Below are 20,352 nucleotides of genomic sequence, written 5' to 3'. Positions count from 1 at the left end.
TGACCAGGGATTGAACCTGGGCCAAGGCAGTGAAAGTGCTGAGTCTTAACCACTGTTTGCCAGGGAATTCCCAACTATTTTTAGTTTTTTGAGGAACCTCCATACTGTTCTCCATAGTGGCTGCACCAATTTACATTCCCACCAGCAGTGCAGGAGGGTTCCCCTTTCTCCACACCCTCTGCAGCATTTGTTTTTTGTAGACTTTAATGATGGCCGTCCTGACCAGTGTGAGGTGGTACCTGACTGTAGTTTTGATTTGCATTTCTCTAATAATTAGAGATGTTGAACATCTTTTCATGTGCCTGCTGGCCATCTCTGTGCATGATGCCTACTTTAGTACACAAGCCCTTTGGAGTTGTAGGGTAATGTCAAAGAAAATCAAGATCAGTTAAACCCATTCAATTTCCGGAGATTTATTTGATTTCACAGTGTCTTACCAGACACCATAGGAGTTGAGGCTATGAATAATTGTTCATAAGGACATCCTGAAAAAGATTTATATAAGAAAAAAAATCAAAAGCTAATTCTTTTATTGTAACATTTTACAATCTTCTTCCATATCTGTCCTCCTCACAGCTCCATCCCAAGGAGGAGTCAGCCTTCCACAGGGGACTTCACAGTGGCAGAGGTTTATCATACCAAGTTCTCTCCAGCCTTCTTCTAAGGAACTTTTGGTACCTTCTGATGTGCAACTTTTCATCTTGGCATGTGGTTGTGAAGGTTAATTTTATGTGTCAACTTGGCTAGGCCATTGTACCCAGATATTTGGTCAACACCAGTCTCAATGTTGCTGTGAAGGTATGTTTTAGATGAGATCAACATTTAAACCAGCAGACTTTTGGGCTTCCCTGGTGGCGCAGTGGTTAAGAATCCGCCTGCCAATGCAGGGGACACGGGTTCGAGCCCTGGTCTGGGAAGATCCCACATGCCGCGGAGCAACTGGGCCCGTGAGCCACAACTACTGAGCCTGCGCGTCTGGAGCCTGTGCTCCGCAACAAGAGAGGCCGTGATAGTGAAGAGGCCCACGCATCGTGATGAAGAGTGGCCCCCGCTTGCCGCAACTAGAGAAAGCCCTCGCACAGAAATGAAGACCCAACACAGCCATAAATAAAAATAAATAAATAAATAATTTAAAAAAAAAGAGCTACACTTTAAAAAAAAAAAATCAGCAGACTTTGAGTCAAGCAGATTGCCCTCCATTATGTGGGTGAGCCTCACCTAACTGGTTGAAGGCCTTAAGTGACAAAGACTAAGGTCCCCCGAGGAAGAGATAATTCTGTTTTTCCTGAAACACATGGCCATGCAACATGGGGAAAATATCAAGTTTCTTTTCATGAAGTAGAAGTGAGGGATGACTGTTAGGAAGATAAACAACAACAGCTGCCATAGATTCAATTCAATATCTCCTCAGATCTCTCCAGTGATACTACTTACAGATTATGGTTTGTCTTATTTTAAGGTGTTCTCTGTTTTTTCTGTTTCCTCTAATTTGAGTTTTTCTATATTTTTCTTGTTTCATTTTGTTTTTGCTTTTTTCTTTTTACCTTGGTCTTTCTCTGTCATACTGCAGGTATTCTATAAATGTGTGGGAGTTTCTGGTTGTCCATTTGTGTTTAAGACAGAATGAGGCATGAGAAATGCTAAATGTGAGCTAACGGGAGCTCAGCTTATGCAAGCAGGGCTGGCTGGCTGACTGGTAAGTTTCAATGTCATGTGATTGGGAAGGGAGCAGCCATGATGCTCCAGGAAGGCTCCCTGATGCCAGAACAGAAGAATGTAGCTCTTTGACACCAATACCTTTCCTATTTGCTCAAATTCTTCCCAGAAACTCACTTCTACTTCTCTAAAAAGATGTCTTACTCTTTTGCTTGAGGGTAAAATATCTGGCAGTGATGATTTAGTTTGCCCATTGGGGTGTAAGGAAGAGGTAGCGTGGGGAGATGTACCCTTCCATTTACAGACTATCAATTAATTTCTGTTTTCATCCACATTTATCTCTCCAGTCCTCTTTGTTGACAAGTATAGAGCTGTTCCAGTTAGTTTCCTATTACCACAAACTTAGTGGCTTAAACAACATATATTTATTATATAGAGTTCTGTAGAAGTCCAACACTTCTCAAGGTATCAGCAGGGCTGTGTTCCCTTCTGGAGACTCCAGGGGAGAATCTGTTTCCTTGTCTTTATAGTTTCTAGAAGCCACCTGCATTCTGTGGCTTGTGGTCCCCTTCCTCCATGTTCAAAGGCAGAAACGGTGGGTTGAGTCCTTCTCATCACACCACTCTGACTTTGGTTCCAATGTCACATCTCATTCTGACTCTCCCCTTCTGCCTCCTTCTTCTCCTTTGAGGAAGCTTGTAGTTACCGGTGGGTCCACCTGGATAATGCAGGATAATCTCCCTATTCTGAGATCATCGATTAGCAACCATAATTTCTCTTCAACCTTAATTCCCCTTTCCCATGTAATCTAATCTATTCACCAGCTCTGAGGATGAGGACGTGGACATCGCTGGGGGTCCATTATTCTGCCAAGTACTTTCAGTTCTCCTGAGCCTGCTGGGTCCCGTTTCAGCCACAACCCCTTCTCTACATAGCCTTAGCTCTGGCCATATCCCCACTGCTTACATCAATCAGCAGTCTTTCTGCTTTCTGTATTCCAGACATTTTTTGGAATTTCTCATCCACTAATAAAGCCCTTCCAATTCTCAAGGTTATTTTGATATTTTAGCCTTTTTATTCTTTTTCTTTCCTTTCAGTATTCTCTCAAGAGGGAGAAAAGATAAACACGTACTCAGTCCAGCATCTTGAAAAGGACGAATGTTCTTTTTTCACTCCCTTCTTGCAGGGCTAGCAGAAAATTTAATCTCAGTCAGTGTTAGGGCCTCCTTACCTCTCAACTGCAGGCATCAGACTCCATTGACAGGTTTATTATTGAAGCCAACAGTGATCCCTCAAAGCCTGGCACTTTTCTGCTTCCCTGTCTCAGGAAGAGAGCGGGAATGTTACTGTCTAGTCCATCCTCCATGAAGTCTTGCTCGCCTCCTACAGTACTACCAACAACCATGGGAACTTCTGGCTTTTGTTCCCTTCCCAGGAATCTCTCCTCTCTCCTCTGTTCTGTTTGCCCTTAAAGTCACTGCTCCTTTTCTCTGTGTCTCCCTTCCAGTACACCTAGCCTGATCTCTTCAACAGGCTCAGGTTGTAGGAAAATTAATTCAGAAAGGAAGTGTTTTAAAAGAGCCTTCTTTTAGCTTTATCATCATAATACTTCCCTGAGGCAAGAAAGTACAAAATGGACTGGGTACCTTTCTGTAACTAAAGGTGGAAAAAATAGAGGGAAAAGAACACGAATATATAAAAATTATCTTGCTACTATATATTGTACGTATAGTATACAGATAGTTTTGCCGCATTAAATCACTGAACTGTGACTTAATCAATTCATATTGATGAACATTTGTTACTTTTTTTCTATTACAAATAATGCTGCAGGGACTTCCCTGGTGGTTCAGTGGAGATCCCACGTGCCTCCCGGGCAAAAAACCAAAACATAAAACAAAAGCAATATTGTAACAAATTCAATAAAGACTTTAAAAATGGTCCACATCAAAAAAAAAATCTTAGAAAAAAACAAGTACTGCTGCAATGAATATACTTTTATGTACATTTCTGTACAACTAAGGGAGTATATCTTAAGAATATACTCCCTCTTCAAAATGTAAAACAAAGGTACCATATGACTCATCTAGGTATTTAACTTTCTTAGTTGGCTTGGGCTGCTGTAATAAAATACCACAAATCGAGTGGTTTATACAACAGAAATTTATTTGCTCACAGTACTGGAGGCTGGAAGTCCAAGATTAAGGTGCCAGCTGATTTGATTCCTGGTGAGGGCTCTCTTCCTGGTTTGCAGGTGGCCACCTTCTTACTGTGTCCTCACATGGTGTAAAGAGAGAAAAGGGCTCTCTTGGGTCTTTTTTTTTTGGCCCCACGGCATGTGGGATCCTAATCCCCCAACCAGGGATTGAACCTGTGCCCCCTGCATTGGAAGCACAGAGTCTCAACCACTGGACCTCCAGGGAAGTCCCCTTGGGTCTCTTCTTGTAAGGAAATTAATCCTATTGGATCAGATTCCCACCCTTATGACCTCATTTAACCTTAATTACTTCCATAAAGATCCATCTCCAAATACAGAGATACTGGAGCTTGAGGCTTCAACATATAAATTTTGGAGGGACACAAACATTCAGTCCATAATATTACCCAAGAGAAATGAAAATATATAGCCACAGAAAAACCTGGACACAAATGTTCATAGCAGCATTATTCATAAAAGCCAAAAAGTAGGAACAATCCAAATGTCCATCAACCGATGACTGGATAAACAAAATGTGGTATTTTCATATAATGGACTATTATTCAGACTTAAAAATTATTGAAGTTATGATATAAGTAGTATGGATGAACCTCGAAAACATTATGCTAAGTGAAAGAAGCCAGTCACAAAAGACCACGTAGTACATGATTCCACTTATATGAAACAACCAGAATAGGCAAGTCTATAAATACAGAGAGTAGGTTAGTGACTGCCTCGGGTGGGGGTTAGGGGTGGAGTGGGGGAAATGGGAGTCAGTGCTAATAGTGATGGTGGTTTCTTTCAGGGGAAGCAAAAATGTTATCAAATTAGATTGTGGTGATGATTGCATAACCCCATGAATATACTAAAACCCACTGAATTGTATCCTTTAAAAGAATTATGTGGTGTGTGAGTCAATAAAGCTGTTTCTAAAAAATTATATATAAGTATAAATATATATACATATATATGTGTGTATATATAAGATGAGAAGCAGATTACAGGGAGCTTTGACTGTGAAGCTAAAGTGTTTGTCCTAAAAGGAAATGATTTGTGAATAGAGGCTTAAAGTGAAAGCAAATTAATTAAGATTAGTTTGGCAGTTCTGTGCAACATGGGCTGAAGGAAGAGAAGGGATTCCAGTAAAACAAGTTAGGTGACATTAATTATCCATATATGCTATGATGTACTCCAAGGCAGGAGGAAATGATTGGTTTGATCTTTTGTTTGTTGCAGCAGTTACTAGCTAAATGATACTCCTGAGCCATAATGTAACACAGTAAACTGCAATAAATTCTCCCAACAACTTCCTCATTAAAGTGATAGTCATGGGACTTCCCTGGTGGTCCAGTGGTGAAGACTCCGTGCCTCCAATGCAGGCGGCGCAGGTTCGATCCCTGGTTGGGGAACTAAGATCCCACAGGCCGTGCAGCGTGGCCAAAAAAATAAAATGAAATAAATTGATAGTCATAGGTGACTTGTGGTCTCAATGAACTGAAAATTTCTCCTAATATTAATGACATTCTTTTGCTGAATCCTCTCCTGGTTTCCTCTGAACTACCAGGAATTATATTCAAAATTTTTCTAAGCCTTATAATAGTGTCTAAAATTATATATTTTATATCTTTAGTGCTAAGTTATTTAGTGAATGCTGTCATTTTATTTTTGTTCTTCTTCGATCCAGAGCTTGACAAACTTAAATTGGCCAGGTTTCAAGATTCAATAAATTGAACAAACTTAAAAAAAATTATGCTTTCATGTCTGTTATCAAACCACAAATGCACTTTCATAAACCGTATTAGAAAATCTATTAGTTTGCCTCTTAGAATAGCTACTTTGTTTTGTTTCAAAGGGCTTATCATTATTTGTTTGAATAACCTTCTGCTTCATTTTCAGTTTTCTTTAGTTTAATTGACTTTTTGACTTTATCTGTCCACTTTAATAAATCATTTCTTTCTTGTAAAATATGGACAGCTGTTAGAATATAATTTACTAAAGCTAAATCTTTTTAAATTTTTTACTTTTCAAATATTTAACTATTCCCATTTTGCAATTTCTATTATGTGACTTTACAAGTTTTGGTGAGATTTACAAATTACTTTTGTAGCTTACCATTAGTACTGCTTTGCCCATTGAGGTCTAAATAGCTTCCATTATCCACTATACCAATTTTCAATTCTTCAGATATATTTTTCTTTCTGTACAGTAACAAATATAATTCAAAGAAAATAAATGGGTCATTCTCCTTAAGCATAGAGTGCTTTATAAACAACGTGCATGACAAGGCAGGTAGTGCTGCAAATGTTTCCCAGATATCTCTATGACAAGATGCCCATTAAACATTCTACACAATTAACTTTAACTAATGGGTTAATATGAAAATTTGTATTACTGATTTTTGCTTACTGCATGTACTATTATAATCTTTACCAAGAGTATAGTAAAATTATGCCATACAACTGTAAGGTCCAATATAGTCAATCACATAAAAGCTGAGGTTGCATCATTACAAGATTTAATGAAATATCCAAAGCAAGTATGCAGTTAGCCAACTGGAGGTGGTGGGAGGTTGAGGAGCCAAATGCCAATTGCATTCTATCTGAGTTCATATTATTGTAGGGTTCATTATCATGAGTCCTTTTCTGTATTCCATCCACCAAGTATCAGCCCTGCATGTATGGCAATAAAGGCTGTTCTAAGTGCCATAGTGAAAATGAAAAGGAAGTGAAAATGGAAAGTAAGGGACAGATAAGAGACATCTCAAAGGACAAGTCTATAGGACTTGGGAGGACTGGATAGGAGGCAAGGGTAAGAAATAAAGACATTCCTGAATCACTTTAAGAATGACAATGGTGATAGAAGAGGCGGGGGTAGAAGTGGTTTCATTCCATTATTTGGCTTGGTAAAGGGATAGGGAGGGAGGTATAAGTTGGTTTTAAATATGTTGACTTCAAGCTGATAACAGAAAACTCAGATGAACAGTTAAAATATAGGATTTCAATATGAGGAGGTCAGGGTTTTGATACAATGGTAATTATGGACAAAATTGAAAGTAAACAGTCTAAGAATGCTTTCAGAAGGGAAAACATTAAGAATCATTAGAGAAAGAATTAGAGGTAGAAGAACCACATTAACATAAAAGCTAACACTTGAAGTTTATGATATCTTTTCACATACATTATATTTAATGGAACCCCTGAGAGGTGGGAGATTAGTTTCAAGTAGATTTATTCATTCACAAGTATTTATTAAGTGCTACTGAGACGAGGAGGGTAAGTCGCAGTCCTTGCCCTTAATGAGTTTCTAATCCAATCGGAGAAGCAGGCATGTAAACAAGAAATTAGGGGCCCTGATTACAGCACTAACAATACTGTTTAATAATTGGCTACTTACTTCCCAGTCTCCATTACAGGAAAATCACATAAGGCTAAGAGACAGTGTCTATCACTCTTCTATCTCCAAAGCCCAGCAAAGGATTTAGCTTATAGGCACTGAAGAAGTATTCTAAATGAAATGAATGAAAAACAGAATAGTGTCTCAGCAATGACAAACATTATTTTCTGGCAGAGTATAACGTGTGTGGGGAGAGTAAAATATTAGGAAATATGGTTGAAGTCGTTTGGAGATCAGATTTTGGAAAGCCTTATATACTCTGCCAAGGAATTTACAGGTGGCAGTATTGAGGATTCTGAGAATTTAAAACATGGGAATGACATAATCAGATTTGCTCTTTGGAAAGACAACTTTGGTTGGAGTGTGAAGGATAGACTGGAGTGGGTAGAGATTATAGGAGGGAAGCTGCTTAGTACATTATTACAATAGACCAGTGCTTTCTAAACTTTTAAACATATTTAAGTGTGCATTTAGAATGGGAGGCCAACAGTACAGAAGAGCAAAGTGCTCTGACCTGTATTCAAGGTCCTGGCTCTGCTCAGTAAATGCCTGAAGAAAAAAACATAAAACAGGTGGTACCTAATAGGTCCTTCACAAATGTACATTTTCTTCCCTCTTTTCTTCCTCTCAGTGTACTGATTAAAACAGAGCCCATGGATAAATCTTGAGGATATAAGGCAGGGAATGAAATAAGACCCTCAAGAGGCAGAAAGAGAGGGAATCAAAAACAGGCGAGCTTGTTTGGTCTAGGGCAGGAGGACAACTTTTCTTGAGATGAAAGGCAGACCTAAATAAGCATAGGGGAGGAAGGTTAGAAGAGTTTACATTTAACAGGAGAAGAACGGAGGAGGGGTAATGCTAGATTGACAAATTTCATTTATTTTAAATTTTTTTGTAAATTTATTTATTTTTGGCTGTGTCGGGTCTTCGTTGCTGTGCGTGGGCTTTCTCTAGTTGCGGCGAGAGGGGGCTACTCTTTGTCGCGGTGCGCGGGCTTCTCATCGCAGTGGCTTCTCTTGTTGCGGAGCACAGGCTCTAAGCGCACGGGCTTCAGTAGTTGTGGTGCACGGGCTTAGGTGCTCCGCAGCATGTGGGATCTTCCAGGAGCAGAGATTGAGATTGAACCCGTGTCCCCTGCATTGGCAGGCGGAGTGTCAACAACTGCGCCATCAGGGAAGTCCCTAGATTGACACATTTTAAACCTCCATCAGGATTAGATGAAAAATAAAAGGGCTATTGAGGTTTTAATACATTAATTTGCAATGGCTACAGCAGTTGTGAAAACGTTCCCCAGCAGCACTTGGCAACGTGGGAGGAGCAAAGCACGTGGACCCTTGGATTCATGCAGGATTGGGAACTGGCAGGATGAGAGGGGCCTAAGGAAAGGAGGAAAGTGATCTGAGAAAGCTCTTGAAAGGCTCCCTGAAGTGAAAGACTATAGGTTATAGGTTAAGAAGAGAAGGAAGTCAAGTAAGGAAGTTGACAGAGTGGAATAAGAGAAGAGCTGATGTATTTAAAATCTTGCTGAGGTCTGAAAGTCATTTATAGCAACATAACTAGCCTTCATTCTTTTGATTTTGCCAACAAAGAAAATCAATTTGATTTTCTTCTGTATTAACCATCATGACTACGGTTCAAGTGAAAATAGATTTTTGATGATTTAATACATAACTCTTTTTATAAGTCCCCAATTCAATGACAAGCATTTCTGTCACTGAAAGGCAAGATAAAAATGACAAAAGAGGGCTTCCCTGGTGGCACAGTGGATAAGAATCTGCCTGCCAATGCAGGGGGCATGGGTTCGATCCCTGGTCTGGGAAGATCCCACATGCCGCGGAGCAACTAAGCCTGTGTGCCACAACTACTGAGCCTGCGCTCTAGAGCCCGCAAGCCACAACTACTGAAGCCCACGTGTGCCTGGAGCCAGAGGCTACTGCAATGAGAAGCCCGCATACTGCAACGAAGAGTAGCCCCCGCTTGCCGCAACTAGAGAAAGCCCGCATGCAGCAACAAAGACCCAACACAGCCAAAAATAAATTAAAAAAAAATAATAAATGAGAAAAGAATCATGAGTAGCACCAGGCCAAAATTAATTTGATTAGGTAAGAAATAATCTATTTAAGCAATCATTATACTTATAGGTAAATAACTTCATTTCTGTCTATATAGTTAGCATTAGATCTTTTTTAATATCAAGTTTGTTATAGGTTCATAAAAACAAAGTTCAAATATCCATAGTGTAACACAAATATGTATGATTTTCAGAAGAGCTTTCCTTGGATCAATTAAAATGGAAGATTCAAATTATTCTAAAAGTTAGTAAAGGCAATACCCAACTTTTCAAAAAAGATTTAGGTTGAGTGCTTTGGTGAGAATTTCTCATACAAAAATATGGTGGTTTGATCTAAGATAACACACTGTACAACCAATCAAGCAAAATGTAATGCTACTGAGAAGTACATACTTTCATTTTGGGATGTCAGTGACACTTCTCATACAGAAATCAAGGTCTCTTTTTTCATACCTCTTGTGCCGTAAGACCTAAGACAGCTCCAGGGGCTGAGGGTTTAAAATGAAACAAAAGGGATAGTCAGGGTTAAGGCACTATAAAGCTAACTGTGCCTGATAGTGTAGCCTTTGGCTAATTTTCAGTCAGGCACTAGCTCTCAGGTTAACACTTTTCTTTCCTTTAATCATGGAGATTAAAGATGCCTACTTCCTTTTCCATTCAAGCACCAACTGCCTACAGTGGGGTTAACAATGCGGGTGGGAAGGAAAAGGACAGTTCCCCCAGCTTTTGTACTTGTGAGCAAACAGCTCTTTTATGATTTTTACTACTAATGATAAGACAGTATAAAAAGGTTTAAAGGCTCCTTCCTAAAATACTTTTTCCATGTACCTTTTTCCCCCCCACAAATGGAAAGATACTGCTGTACCCAGATACTAATTAGTTTTGAGGCACAAGTTACATTAGAAGGAAAAAGAATTTGGGCTAGTGCGTAAATTTCATCCAGTGGAGACTCCTTGGTTAAATAAACAGCAGAATTTGCTGGGTTGGGAGGAAGGAAAAGAGGCCCAGAATGCTTACTGCTTGTCACTGTCAGCTTTCTCATGGAAGACTTTACTAAGGGAGTTTCCAGGGAGAAGAATGAGCTATTCTAAGCAACGACATTTAGGAAGAAAGAGGAGTTCCTGTGGTCTTTGGGCCAGCTAGCTATAGAAACTGGTCCCAAGTAGTCAATGGCTTGGAAATGGGGTAGATGAATTGTGAACTGCCCGTATAGTACAGTTAGGAAGTACGTGGATAAAAATTCCTGGAGCTGAAGTCTTCTTTATTGACAGAATCAACAGAACATGCATGGCAGAGTTGGCCACAACGTCCCAACACAGCACATTCTGACATTCAAATTAGACTCATTTAAACGTGGCTCCTTTTGATTGCTTCAACTTGGTACTATGATTATCTGTACGCGGGGATTCTATACTGAAACAACCTCACTCACGTCACCACTATCACTCAGTTTTTGGAGACTAACAGCTTGGTCCAAATTCTAAAAAAGGTAATAGGCTAAAAGACAAAAAAAAAAAAAAAAAAAAGTCAACTAGGCTATCAGGCCTAATCAAGAATGGCTTAATATTATTCATTCTCTTCTTTGAACATTTTACTCAAGTGTTTTACTAGAGCTACTAGCTCAGGGTTCCCACCACATGCATCGATTTGTTCATAGGCTTTAGATTCAAGCTCTTTAAGAGTATTCCGAGTGTATTCAAAAGAACCTACGTTCTCAAGATAATGTACACAGTATTTTTTAACATCTACATTTTCGGTTCTCTGGCGCAAGATATTCTGCACCTGGGTGCTTTCAGGCCTTGACCAAATAGCATGAATAGTAGGGAATGAGAACTTTCCCTCTGTTAGATCTTCACAAAAGCTTTTGTTTTCACTATATTCTTTGGAGTGTAGATTAGCATAATCATCCCTGATTTGGAAAAAGAGCCCAAGTGTATTCAGTAGTGGCTTTAAATCTTCTTTGTAATCAGAGAACAACTGCATGAGACCTACTGCTAATCCAAATAGTCCTCCTGTCTTCTGCAGCACCATTGCTTTATATTCTTCTTCAGTGGGGCAAGTGTAATTATCCCTCCAGTAGATATCCAGGCCTTGTCCCTGATGGAGTTCTAAAAGCTGGCGGGTAAAAAGCTTTACTGCATCTGGGTGATCAAGGGTTAAGACTTTCTCTAGGCCAAGAAAATATACATAATTGGCAGAATTGATGACAGACGGAATTCCATAGATGCTGTGTGCCACTGGAAAGCCACGACGGAGTTTTGAGTTGTCTTCAATATCATCGATGAGTAAACTGGCATTATGCAACATTTCCGTCACTTCAATGATAATCTAACAAGAAATACAATTGAAAAATTTCATTTTATTTGAAATTCAAAAGAGCTTATAAATACTTATTGTATATTAACAGATTATCAAAGTGTCAGGTGCCTTAGTTTTTACAACTAATTATTACCTAGCGACCTCAATGTAAGATATTGTATGATCATTAAGCTGAATTAAGAGCTAGGAGTATTTTTATATGATATCTATTAATTTCTTGGAGATTAAGAATAAGGTTAGGACTTCCCTGGTGGCGCAGTGGTTAAGAATCTGCCTGCCAATGCAGGGGACAAGGGTTCGAGCCCTGGTTGGGGAAGATCCCACATGCTGCAGAGGAACTGCACCCGTGCGCCACAACTGCTGAGCCTGTGCTCTAGAGCCCATGAGCCACAACTACTGAGCCCATGTGCCACAACTACTGAAGCCCACAAGCCTGGAGCCTGTGCTCCACAAGACAAGCCACTGCCATGAGAAGATTGCGCACCACAACGAAGAGTAGCCCCCGCTCGCTGCAACTAGAAAAAGCCCGTGCACAGCAACAAAGACCCAACACAGCCAAAAATAAATAAACGTATTTATTAAAAAAAAGAAAAAAAAAAGAATAAGGTTAGAATTGCCTAAATACCTGCAGCTTGTCTTCTGGAACTCTCAGCCAATGATTAAACGCCTGTGAAAGTTTGGTTCTCACTTGTTTACCTGCATTTAAAGAATAAAATTTGTCAATAAATTAATATTTTTAATTACAAGAAACACATTCAGAAACTTCCTGTGAAAGTAGTAAAACTTGACAAATCCAGCCCCACCAATCCATTATCTACTGTAGAGCTTGTCTTCCACTGCTGGGCCCTACTACCTCCCTCCGCCAAAACTCATATCCTAAAATGCACAACCTTTTAAAATTAGGGCAGGCAAAAGAGAGTTCTAGGACTCCAGGGACCCATCAGTAAGCTCACTCCTTTCATCTTAACTTATATCAACAGTTTTGGAATGGAATGTGTTTTTTGTTTTTTTTTAACATCTTTATTGGAGTATAATTGCTTTACAATGTTGTATTAGTTTCTGCTGTATAACAAAGTGAATCAGCTATATGCATACGTATATCCCCATATTCCCTCCCTCTTGCATCTCCCTCCCACCCTCCCTATCCCACCCCTCTAGGTGGTCACAAAGCACCGAGCTGATCTCCCTGTGCTATGCGGCTGCTTCCCACTAGCTATGTTTCACATTAGGTAGTGTATATATGTCAATGCCACTCTCTCACTTCTTCCCACCTTACCCTTCCCCCTCCCCGTGTCCTTTATTCCTGTCCTGCTCCTAGGTTCTTCAGAACCATTTTTTTTTTTTAAGAGTCCATATATATGTGTTAGCATACGGCATTTGTTTTCCTCTTTCTGACTTGCTCCACTCTGTATGACAGACTCTAGGTCCATCCACCTCACTACAAATAACTCAATTTCGTTTCTTTTTATGGCTGAGTAATATGGAATGTGCTTTTAAGGAATTATGATCTAATTCATTCCTTTTTTTGAAAAGGGAGCCAGTCTAGTTAGTGGCAGTTAATTAGCACCATCCACTTCAGAGGCTATAAGTATTTTTTTTTTTATTGACATGTAGTTGATATTCAATGTTGTGTTAATTTCTGCTGTACAGCAAAGTGATTCATATATGTATACATATATATACATTCTCTTTTAAAATATTCTTTTCCATTATGGTTTATCATAGGATACTGAATACTGAATATGGTTCTCTGTGCTATACAGTAGGACCTCGTTGTTTATCCATTCCATATATAACTACAGGTATTTTTAAGTAAATGTACTTCGCTATTGAACTACCTTATAGAATTACCTCTTAAAATTATCTACCATTCCTTTATACTAAGATTTTAGAGACTGGACAGCTCTGCTTCTTTCCTATCAAAAAGTGAATTACCACTCCACGAAGTATTCCCTTTTAACATCCTGAATTTAGTCAAAAGTTAATCTCTTTATTTTGACTAGGGCCCTTAGTTTTTCAATATTATCTTTTTCTTACACAGAAAGCTCAAGAGAGGTCTTTGGGTAGTAGTCACCATTAGAAGTCATTTTAGCCCAAATATAAAGGAATGGTAGATAAAAACCACAACCAGTTCATTTAATAAAAATGTTCTTTCTATGAGCTTCCTGCTAAAGCGAATGCACAGTAACACCCTAATTTCAGATTAGGTTTCAGGAAAATAGTTACATAAAGTTTCAGTAAACAAAAACAGTACTTTCTGAGTCCTGTGTTTTCTCTGCACCAATCAGCCAAACAAATGAATACACACACCATTGTCACATACCCAAATGGAACAAAGTTTCACTTTCTGTGAGAAGTCTAAAAGGGAAGGATCTCTTAGGGTTCTGGAAGCAGTATCCTCTGTCTACTAACCCTTAGAATGTGGTCTGAGTAGCAATTATATCCTTTATCCTTCTGATTTACTTTCCAGTTTGACAAAGGTCAATCTGGGCTATACTGAGAAGGCACAACTGTGCAAAGTAATCCTATCACCTTAAAAAAGAAGTTAAGAAGATGAAGAACAAAGAATCAATGTGCAGGCACGTTTTCCCCTTCACTTCAGAATGTATTTAGAAAACAGTACAATAAATGGCTTAACTTACACGTACTCAGGTATGTATGTATGTATGTATCTATGTATTTATTTATTTATTTATGGCTGCATTGGGTCTTCGTTGCTTCATGGTCTTTCTCTAGTAGCGGTGAGCGGGGGCTACTGTTCATTGCGGTGTGTGGGCTTCTCATTGCGGTGGCTTCTCTTGTTGCGGAGCACGGGCTCTAGGTGCAAGGACTTCAGTAGTTGTGGCTCGCAGGCTCTAGAGTGCCGGCTCAGTAGTTGTGGCGCGTGGGCTTAGTTGCTCCGCGGCATGTGGGATCTTCCCGCACCAGGGCTCGAACCCGTGTCCCCTGCATTAGCAGGCGGATTCTTAACCATTGTGCCACCAGGGAAGTCCCCTCAGGTTTTGTTTTAATATTACAGTAATTACTGTTTCCTCTTTAAGACCTTAACGTTACTGACTCCCTTTCTGCAGTCCCTCTTCTTCCTCCATTTCAAAACCCACCCTCCACCTCCCACTGCAAAGGCCTGGGGACCTACACTTCTACACTAGGGTAAATAAAGAAACATAAATAAAAGTCATTCTACTTCACTAATTTCAGAATATCCTAATATCAACAATTATTATAACCTCTTTTCAGCAAGAGTAACTTTACAACAGAATAAATGGTCTGGCCCATCTTTAAGTCACTTTAGTAACTCTGAAGCTCTCTGTGAAAAGTACTTTATGCATAACACAGTTTCCTCTTTCTTTAGGAAACTCTTTTGAGGTTATATTCTATCATGGGTGCAAGAGTATATTTGATTTGAAAAATAAAAAGATGGGATACCTAATGAGAGTCTTAAATATGTTATCTAATGGCCTAAAACATTACTTCCAAATAATGAGGATTAAAAAAAATGTTACAGAAGTAGTTCATTACACACAGGTAAGCATTACTGTTAAAATGTAACTACAGGCAGTCCTTGCTCTGCACAGTAGCGGAGCAGAGACACTGGGTGGTGCTAGTTGGACACTTGTCATCACTGGTAACTGGCATATTTTATGGTAGCCCAGTTCCAACCAGTGTTTGCCAGCGTGTAACAAAATAAGTCCAGCAATAGGTGGGAAGAGTACAGGAGAAATAGTGCTACCTTTCTCAATGGGAGACTCTAAAATAAGTAAAGTTACTGGCTGCTGAATAAATGTCACTCAAAAGCAGTCTCTTGGCTTTTTCTTAAACAGTAGGCAACTTTTCCCTTGCATCTCTGCTTCTGTCTCTCCTCCATTCTTTTGAAGCATTGACATTAACACGTATGTCTCCATGAGGGTCTGCCAGAATAGAAATGACACTAACCGTGATGGTTTCCAAGGTGCAGGTAGGGAGCTATCACTCTTCCGGCTTCAGACAACAGTACTTATCCTCCCCAGACTCATGAAGAATAGAAATGCCACTGAGGAGTGCTCATCAAGAAAAGTGTGCACTTTAGAACAGAAATGAAAAACTTTTTATTGTGATTGAGTTGAGATCATCACTACAGTTGAGCCACACTATGGGCTAAATAGGTTTCTACGGTTGTCAACTTATCACCTTACTTTTTTTTTTTTTTTTTGGGCCATGCTGCACAGCTTGTGGAATCTTAGTTCCCTGACCAGGGATTGAACCTGGGCCCTCAGCAGTGAAAGTGCAGAGTCCTAACCACCGGACTGCCAGGGAAGTCCCAACTTATCACCTTTTAGTAACTGGTTTATACATGAAGTTGCATTACAAGAAGCCACACTTATCACATGCATGAGTTTTTCCTTGCTACTATCATTTCCCAGAAAAGCTTAAAAAAAAAAAAAAAAGCAAAATAAAACAAGCGCATACATATGATTAGGCAGATGTTTCTTTAGGAAGCCATGTCCAAGTGACTCATCTTTATATAGGAATAATGTGGGCTATGCTTCCAAGTAATGTGCTTTGGATGCTTTACTATTTGTCTCTTAAAGGAACTAGTAGTATAAGAAATGCAGTGTATGTGATAATGGAAAACCTGAACAGGGAAGTTAAGTGAAGCTTCTTCTTATTTCACAAATTGGCAGAACATCCCCTAATATCTAAAGAGTAGGGAATAGGAATGTGTGGCATCCATAAAGAATAAAACTTCTAATGAGATACTCAAATGTTTTAAGTGTTTTTATTTTTTTAGTTATGTTATAAAATTGGATATTTTTAAAGGGGTGCCTCAAAAACGTGCCTTTTAAGAACAAAAAGTTGTAAAAGTTTATTATTATTTTCCTCATATGTATCTTCTTACAAAATAGAAAATAGAAACTCTCAAGAGTTGGCAATTCTAACCTTTTCTGTATGCTAATATTTAAATGACCATTACTTTATATAGATGACCCTATATGTACTATAACTAAACTGTTACCTGGTAACTGAAGTAAGTACTTGTAAGGTTCTAGAAGAATTCTTTGGGCTGTTTCTTGGGTCTTCTCCATTGTTTTTTAATTTCAAAGCTGATCTGTAAAAAAGGAGAAACATAAAGATGATGTAGTTAACTAAATTATCTGAGTATCAAAGTGCAAAGGAATTTGTATTTGTATTTCAAGGTGTTTTAGTAAAGGTAAACTTTCAGTTTGGTTTTAAATGAAAATTCTACACCTATGAAATCTTGAAAACATTATGCTAAGTGAAGGAAGATGGTCACAAAAGGTCACATATTATATGATTCCATTTATATGAAATGTTCAGAACAGGCCAATCTATAGAGACAGAAAGCAGACTAATGATTGCATAGGGCTGGGGACATCAACATCAAGAGAAAACCACAAAATTAGATACTTCTATACTTGACTGATCACATAAATTAATAAACATACTTTTTTTTTCTAAGAGCATTAAAATAAGTATGTTTTATACATTTGACCCTTACAACAACAGTGGGGTTAGGGGCACCAACACCCCCCCTCCGCACACACACACACAGCTGAAAATCTTCTGCAGCCACAGATTCAACCAAGTGCAAATCATGTTAATACTGTAGTATGTATTTATTAAAAAAAAAATCCATGTATAAGTGGAGCCCAGCAGTTCCCACTCACGTTGTTCAGGGTCAACTGTGTATTTAAAATATAAGGAGAAAATCCTATTCTGCATTTTCTTCACAATCAATCCACTTTAGACATTCTGACTAAGATATGCATTTACTTGAGTGCAATTATATTATTAAAAATATTCCCCTGTAGTGAGTTATTATTCTGAATTTTATATTTACTTCAATATTTTCCAGAACATCACTCAGTTTTCCTAGAATCCCCCTTTACTATTGAATCTCTACTATTTCTTTGTAAATATCTATTGCTATTTTTGTTTGTCCTCCTATTAGGAGTCTTCATTTCTGTTTCTGTTGTTTTTTCTCTTTTTTGGGGGATGGGAGGGAGTTTTCATTTCTAATTGGCACATTTTAGAAGGTTTCTCACCTTTGTCTACTTTCTTTTACTTCTTGGGACAATGATTTGGTCTCTAGGATCATGAGCCTAAAAGATTGAAAAGTGTATTTTCTGTAGTCTACTCTTGAGTATCTAGGTGAAACAATCATAAAAAATCAGCACTTCCCAAAGGAAATCTTTTCAGCAATACGAATCCTAAGAGAAACCTTTCATATAGGAAACTTCTACATCTGCCTTGACCAACAATTAATGTTAAGTATGTTGCAAGGGAAAAAAGTTCAGAAAATATTTCGAAATAATCCAAATACCAGTTTAGTAACCTATTACCTATACTGTTTAAAGTTTGACACAGATTATCTTATTCTTAAGAGATTAAAGAAAGAAAAGAAGATGATGCGCAGGAAGAATAATCACTTAGGTTAAAAGATTATTGAACAGAATTAAAAGTAGAATTTTAAAAAAGTATCTCTTATATACTATTCTATTTAAACCAGTTAGTAGCCATCTCTTCCCAACTAGGTTGAGAACAAAAATTATGTTTATCTTTTTCACAGCCTCCAGAACACATCTGACTTAATTTAAAAATCAGTAAGACCAACTTTCAATAATTCTCTTTTGTGTCTGTATCAGTAACAACAATACGCTGCTGGACAGATTTTCAGCGCTATTCTGTTTCAATTCTTAGGGCTTAGCTGGTTGATGTTTTGTTCGACTGAAAATATTAGTTACGAACTTTAAAAAATCATTCTTTCCTTTGCTCACTCCGATAAGTTTAAGAATACTCACTTAACAAATAAGTCAATTAATGTTCCTTCCCCAGAGAATGTTTGTATGCAAGTATTCTCAGCAGTGGGAAAACACAGAAGCATCAATTTTGCTAGGTACTGAAAACTAAAGTTTCCTGTCTTCTAAAGAGTCTAAGGGTTTCTACATTACCGTGGCATATACTCTGATTTGGCTCTTTTTCTTTTCTTCTTTTTTAACCCAAAAGACTCCAATTTGTAACACCTAGAAATTTCAGCTATCACATACTGGACCCGAGTATAAAGAGGCATTAATGTGTTACATGAACTCTACTAATTTACTTTTTTAAAAGTAATTAATTTTTAAACTATTTTACCGAAGTATAGTTGATTTACAATGTTGTGTCTAATCTACTTTTAGAACGAACCACCACAGGATGCCTCTGTGAGTCTGAAACTACTCATTTTCAAAACTGGGAAACTGCCTTACATTTGTTCAAACAACGGATGATGAATATTAATTAACACAAAATCAGATTCTCTCCTCCGTGTGGACTACTGAAGCAATATCCCCCTGGTCCTCTACTCTTCAGCCAGTGACCTTTTCGAAATTCAAATCTGGTCCTATCTCCCTTCTGATTGGCAACCCTACGAAGTTATCCCATGGCTCTTAGATAAGAACAAAACTCCCTAACATAGCGTATCAGGTTAGGACAGCCAAGCGCCCGCCCAGCCGCTCCTCATGCTTTAAAAAGCTCCCTCCTGGAAGAAGGCTTTCCAACGTGATGTTCTTTCTCTCTGGAATGTTCTTTCCGTAGTTAACTCCCGCTAACCCTTCCACTCTCGGCTCGATCCTCACTGCCTCGGGAAAGCCTTCCCTCATCTCCCTAAGGTAAACTCCCTATTTCCAATTCTCTTATCACCACGAAACTCTCCTTCGTGGCACTCACACCTGTTGCAATATCACACTGATTTGTGTGACCACCCTGCCTGTCTCACTAGGCTCAGGCTCACGAAGGCAGGGACCACACCAGGCGGTGGCGTTCAAATGTGGGAAAGACGAAATGAACGAAGGGACGTACGGCGAGTACCTTCCAATGCGTTAGAGGACGAAATCCGGGCACACGCACAGAAAAAGTGAAAATATCGTGCGAAGTAATTTTTTAAAAAGGGATGGGTCTGGTTTCAGAATTGCTAAATCGACAAAGTGTAAGCGCGGCTGTGAAGCGCGGAATGCATCCTTCCACTCGAACTCCGGGAGACGATGGATGGGTGTGAAGAAAATTGCCAGAGAGGTACATGAAGGGAATTTAAATAACTTCGAGGCATATTTTCCACAGAGTCTTGGCAAAAGGGCTTCCAACGCCGACTCCGTCTAGCAGAGCCCGCAGGGTCGGTGAGTTTCCTGCTTCCTCTCCGCCCCGAGGCCCCCTTCCGCTCCGCGGGGTCCCCTACCGCTCCTCCCCTTCTCCAGCGAGAGGATGGAAAATTCGGACACAATCCGGTTCAGCATCCGGGTCCTCACCCTCCTTTCTTTCTTTCCTCTCAGCTCCGCCTCCCAACCTCCCCCACCCTCACTTCCCATCCGGGTTCCCCCCAGCCGCCACCACAGCCACTCACGGTTCAAGGATGATATCACAACTTTCACGCCGGGGGTCCGGGAGTAGCAGTACCCAGCATCAACTTCCTACCTTATAGTTCAGAACAAGGCTCCCCCGGATGCCTACATGAATCCCTCCCCTCACTTCACGATAGCACTCTCCACCCTCCTCACCCGCCAGCGACACCGCATTGCTCAGTGCAAGAAAATGCGCCATCCCGCTCACACTGCGCAGGCGTCGTTGCCACCTCCCCTTTGCTTTGTCGCCCCGCCCCCTTTCCCTCCCCCCACCTCCTCGTCTTACGTAGGCGCGGGGCGTTGCGGGTCTTGCAGTTCTCAGGGGCAAGGCCTCGCGCATT

The 20,352-nt window shown here is 39.5% G+C and overlaps 1 protein-coding gene across 10 annotated transcripts; it reads right to left on the bottom strand.

Moving 5' to 3' along the window:
• Window positions 1-6,351: 6,351 nt before the first annotated feature.
• Window positions 6,352-20,247, bottom strand: GGPS1 (geranylgeranyl diphosphate synthase 1). 10 transcript variants are annotated; one of them, XR_009005720.1, is made up of 6 exons: window positions 20,014-20,220; window positions 16,630-16,722; window positions 12,262-12,332; window positions 11,310-11,645; window positions 9,711-9,805; window positions 8,106-8,427 (listed from the first exon to the last, which is right to left on the bottom strand). XR_009005720.1 is itself a non-coding variant. In XM_007170765.2 (5 exons), the coding sequence occupies exons 2-5, from the start codon at window positions 16,697-16,699 to the stop codon at window positions 8,416-8,418; spliced, it is 489 nt and encodes a 162-aa protein (XP_007170827.2). In that variant the 5' UTR covers window positions 16,700-16,722; window positions 20,014-20,220; the 3' UTR covers window positions 8,106-8,415. The 10 variants fall into 10 exon arrangements, 7 of the variants coding, with proteins under 7 accessions (XP_007170827.2, XP_057387359.1, XP_007170826.2 ...); XR_003622339.2 differs by lacking the exon at window positions 8,106-8,427 and adding an exon at window positions 6,352-7,357 and having other exon boundaries at window positions 9,711-11,645; XR_003622340.2 differs by having other exon boundaries at window positions 9,711-11,645.
• Between the last annotated feature and the right edge of the window lie 105 nt (window positions 20,248-20,352).

This window comes from Balaenoptera acutorostrata, chromosome 16 (assembly GCF_949987535.1).
Source record: "Balaenoptera acutorostrata chromosome 16, mBalAcu1.1, whole genome shotgun sequence".
NCBI lineage: Eukaryota > Metazoa > Chordata > Mammalia > Artiodactyla > Balaenopteridae > Balaenoptera > Balaenoptera acutorostrata.
Note: the sequence above shows the minus strand (reverse complement) of the source record. Positions and strands in the feature narration are given on the sequence as shown.